This window comes from Daldinia childiae (assembly GCF_008694065.1).
Source record: "Daldinia childiae strain JS-1345 chromosome Unknown Scaffold3, whole genome shotgun sequence".
Classification (NCBI taxonomy): Eukaryota; Fungi; Ascomycota; class Sordariomycetes; order Xylariales; family Hypoxylaceae; genus Daldinia; species Daldinia childiae.
This window is the reverse complement of record NW_022984644.1, coordinates 1,420,909-1,425,093: the sequence shown is the minus strand read 5'-3', so window position 1 is coordinate 1,425,093 and position 4,185 is coordinate 1,420,909. Positions and strand designations below refer to the sequence as shown.

The 4,185-nt window shown below is 44.7% G+C and overlaps 1 protein-coding gene across 1 annotated transcript; it reads right to left on the bottom strand.

Moving 5' to 3' along the window:
• On the bottom strand, positions 1-645 carry GL218_03115 (uncharacterized protein; the record flags this gene model as incomplete). Its single annotated transcript, XM_033579661.1, has 1 exon — positions 1-645. The coding sequence occupies one exon, from the start codon at positions 643-645 to the stop codon at positions 1-3; it is 645 nt and encodes a 214-aa protein (XP_033436662.1).
• Positions 646-4,185: the final 3,540 nt, after the last annotated feature.

Below are 4,185 nucleotides of genomic sequence, written 5' to 3'. Positions count from 1 at the left end.
TTAGGCGACAAGCATATTACTCTCTTTCGACGGCCGTATGCCTTTTCTCACACGGCCGCAAAGTTCAAGCAAGACATTAGCAGCCCATTCGAAATCCGTGCGGTCAAGGTAAATCTGACTAGAAATCCTAACCCAAAACGCGCCGGCGTAGTATCTCGTCGCTATGAAGGTCTCATACTCTTCAACAGTCGTTTTCGTAATCCAATCAGCTACTGCCTGCGCGTCTCGAGCTAGAACCTTACCCGTCTGATTCTCTTGCGACTCTCCTGCTACTACGTCTAAGGGTAGTCTCACATTAGTAAAGAAGCAATCTCGAAGTGTCCCCGCTCGGTTCTCGAGGACTTCCGTTCCCATGACTGCTGCCATCAACTCGCCGCCTTCTTTTGCTAAGTTCACGCTATAGTTGCGCACGTTCTCCTCCCCGCCGCAAACTTGGGTTCTAAACTTGAGCGCTTCTGTCACGCATATATACGGAGTAGTGTCTACCGTAGATACCTTTTCAAACAAACTGACAAAATAGTTCCTTTCGGACATCTTCACGCGGTGCTCAACTGGTTGATAGCCTTCACCAGTTGGATAGGTCGTCCTAATCAGAGCTTGATTACGATAAGGTACGTAGAGCACCGTGCACCCGCGAGGCACCATAAGCCACCTATATAAACTCAGCTTGCGGGAGGTCTTAAGGTTGATGGTGGTTACGTGGTTCGAGGGGGTTTTTAAAAACGGACAGGAACTGAGATAAGAAAAAAACTCACTTGTAGCAGTTGGTAATGAAGAAATCTGGTCCGACTTGAGATGCGTGTCGCAAATCGATGTGACCTATCCCATGTGCACCATCTATACAACTCAGAATTCCATATTCTCTACATATAGGTACCAGACTTTCCCACGGGAAACGCACTCCTGGGAAGGTGAGGACAGTATCAAACAGAGCCAGTTTAACTGACTTGCCTTGACTCTGGACGTCGAGGATTGCGGAGCGAAACTTATCGAGTATTTCATCATCCTCAATCGGGTACACTAACTCGACACAATGTCCTCTAACCATAGTAGTCTCCTCTAGAGATTGAATAGTCTTGTGGCATGCGTCATATATCGTACTAAAATATACTATGACGTCGCCATCGCGATATGTCAAATTCCTTAGGACGGTATTGATTGCCGTTAATGCGTTAGGAACAAAAACCACTTCGTTGGTCTCTGCTCCCAATAGCGGGGCAACAGCTTCCCTTGCTTCCCGTAGGAGTCTAGGATATTCGAAGCGTATGAATGTATCTGGCCTGGCCTCGGTTTCGCGTTGCAGCCGCCTCTGATGCTCTCGAACACCCGAGGGAAAAGATCCGAAGGATCCGTGATTTAGCGGGGTGTACGAGGGAGCAAAGTTAAAGTGAGCCTGGCGCATTTGTTTCCCGAATGATATCGGCGTCGGTGTAATCGACAAGTTATCCTGAGGTGTTCTCATACTGTAAGTTATTCCTAGGTGGTTTGATAATGAATACTGGTGGTAAGAATCAAGATCCGAACTTGATGTTGAGTAAACATTGAGACTACCTAACCTACATCTGATAGCAGCTTACGCCATGGCTATTGGCTGAATGGTGATCAAGTAATGTAAGGCTCGAATGATGTAATCAACCATAAGCATCCTATCCTTGGTATCAACGTCGATTTGTCGAGAATTACATTGGATTACACAAGCCTTGTCTCGCCAAATATAGAACTTGTCATGTCTAAAGGTAAACACTTAATAATCATGACTTATTGTGAACACGTACGATTAAACATTGTTGCAAAGCGTTTTGATAGTTAATAGGTGCAGCAAGAATAAAACTTATTGGTGGAGGATTTGTGAGCTGCAGCCACATGCGCAAGATTATTAGAAATGCTGCATATTCAAAGTCCGGGTATATTCAATTACGAAAGTACATCTAAAGATGGAAGGTACCTAGATTAGCGTGGTTTAAGGGAAACTTTAATACATCGGGTTCCCTTCCTATTCCGTACAGGAATCAAAATGCCGTGTACACAAGGAGATCGATATATTGTTCCTGATCTTGGTTTAGTGCTTTTCATAACTTGGCTTTTAAGTCTCCTCTTACTCCACCAAAGGAACCTATGATGCATTTTACGTAGTATATGCGTATTGTTATTATTACAAGTTTTCAGATCGTTTCATATGCCGTTGATATCGCTATGACTTTCATATATATATAATAGTTATGTAGACATGGACTTACATATAGTAGTGTACCTAAGATATGCAGACAGATAGACAGACAGACAGATAGCTAATATATCTAACTGCAATAGAAATTCAATAGTCACCGAGCGTTCCTGCTTTCGTTTCCTGTAATGCAAGTTAGTACACATTAGTAGACGCCTAAAGACGCTTGACCCGCTTCTAGGGAAGTAAGTGCCGGATCGCCGCTCACCTGCATCAACCATCGATTCATATGAAGCTTCTTGTCTGACCAAACTACCTAATTTAGAGTTTACTTCTTTATTGTCAGGTTATTGTCAGGTGTAGTTGAGTACCTGATATGTAAAACAAAGGAAGGCACTTATACGATGATATATCTTGCCGTATGTATGTATAAGAGTAGCGACTTGATGGAAAGTTCCGAGCGAATCGCATGAGCTGCCACACATGGAACTTTTGCCACGAGCAATATTTAAATAATCATAATAAAGAGGACAAGCGTAAAAAAGGTCTACCATGCTCGGCTCCATTTCGTCTGGAACGCTAGAAGACTATATCGAACCGGCTGTATTGCTAATACCTTAGTCTGCACCCAACCGAGATCCTATCCGCACGCCCCTCACATTTTCAATTATTCTGCGCGTGGCCTCGTGCCGTCCGTCGTCCGGGAAATATTCTCGCAACACAAAATAGCCTTAACTGGGTGTAGCGAATATGTGCCCCCGAGACATATTACCGTGGTTATAGGCCACTTTTTAATTACTTTAGACATGAGATCCTTCTGATGCCATCTGACAGCAACATGATGAATTCCGACAGATGAAATGTCTAGATCCGAGGAGCGTAAAACCTCTCAGGTACGCTATTGATACGCTATGATCTGTCAATGAAATCTCATGGCTCACGGCTTGTGGCCCTAACTCTCGAGAGATGATATCGACGGGGTCATTGCTGGGACTATTGATAATGACACGGCTCTCGAACTCTCTCCGCGGCCCTTTGTCCTCCCTTCGCACATTTAACAATAACCTAAAGTATCATTGCCAAGAGATCGAATGGTGCCCCGATGAGGGTGAGAAGGGAAGCGCACATGGGGCGAGACCAACCGATGGACCTTGGTAACCAACCCAATCATTTTCAGCAACGCTCAGCAAATTCCAAACTCCTAACCTACTTAACAAACAAACTTACATATAGACAAAAACTAGTTGATATAGGTAGGCATGCTGGTTGTGAGAAAGGTGAAGATCAGTCGTGGGTGTCATATGTGAGTAGTAAGAATACTAGGTATCTATGGACGGCATCGAAGTAACCCTATCCTTCCTTCTATCGGTCCATAGTCCTACTATCTTATCCAGATCACCCTACCTGAGGGTAGACATGGTATGGTATGGGTATGGCATGTAAGGAAGGCATGTAAGGCATGTAAGGCATGTAAAGAAAAAACTTGGAAGTGCATTGGAAGTATTATACGATATATTCATATGCACGGTACGTACATGTACATACATGTATATTAGGTAGGTACGAACCAATCAGAGTTTAGGTTGGCAATAATTCCCTGGAGGGTACGGCACTGTATTTGCTTAGGCTTGCCCCCCCTCTTGAAAGTCCGAAACCCGCTAGTCCCAGCACTTGGCCCCTGATTCGTGCTGGGGCTACTGGGATTCCTTGTGCCGAACCTGTAAAATACACTAGCCACTCCCACTAGAATACGGCTGTTTTCTACTTACTGGGCTGGGGGTTTTATTCATTTGTCTACAACGGACAACTTGCAATTGGCATTCTCGATCGACCGGACTCGACAAGAATTAGACAAGAACGAAAAAAAAACATCACCAAATAGCCCGAAACGCTTTTTTCGTCAGTCTGCCCGATGATCTTCTGGGCCCAGGATCGTCGTTCGCCGTGCTTCTGATGCTGCACTGGCATCTCTGCCCATTCTTCGCGCGTAAAACAGCAATCCCCTGGAATTACCGCCGGCA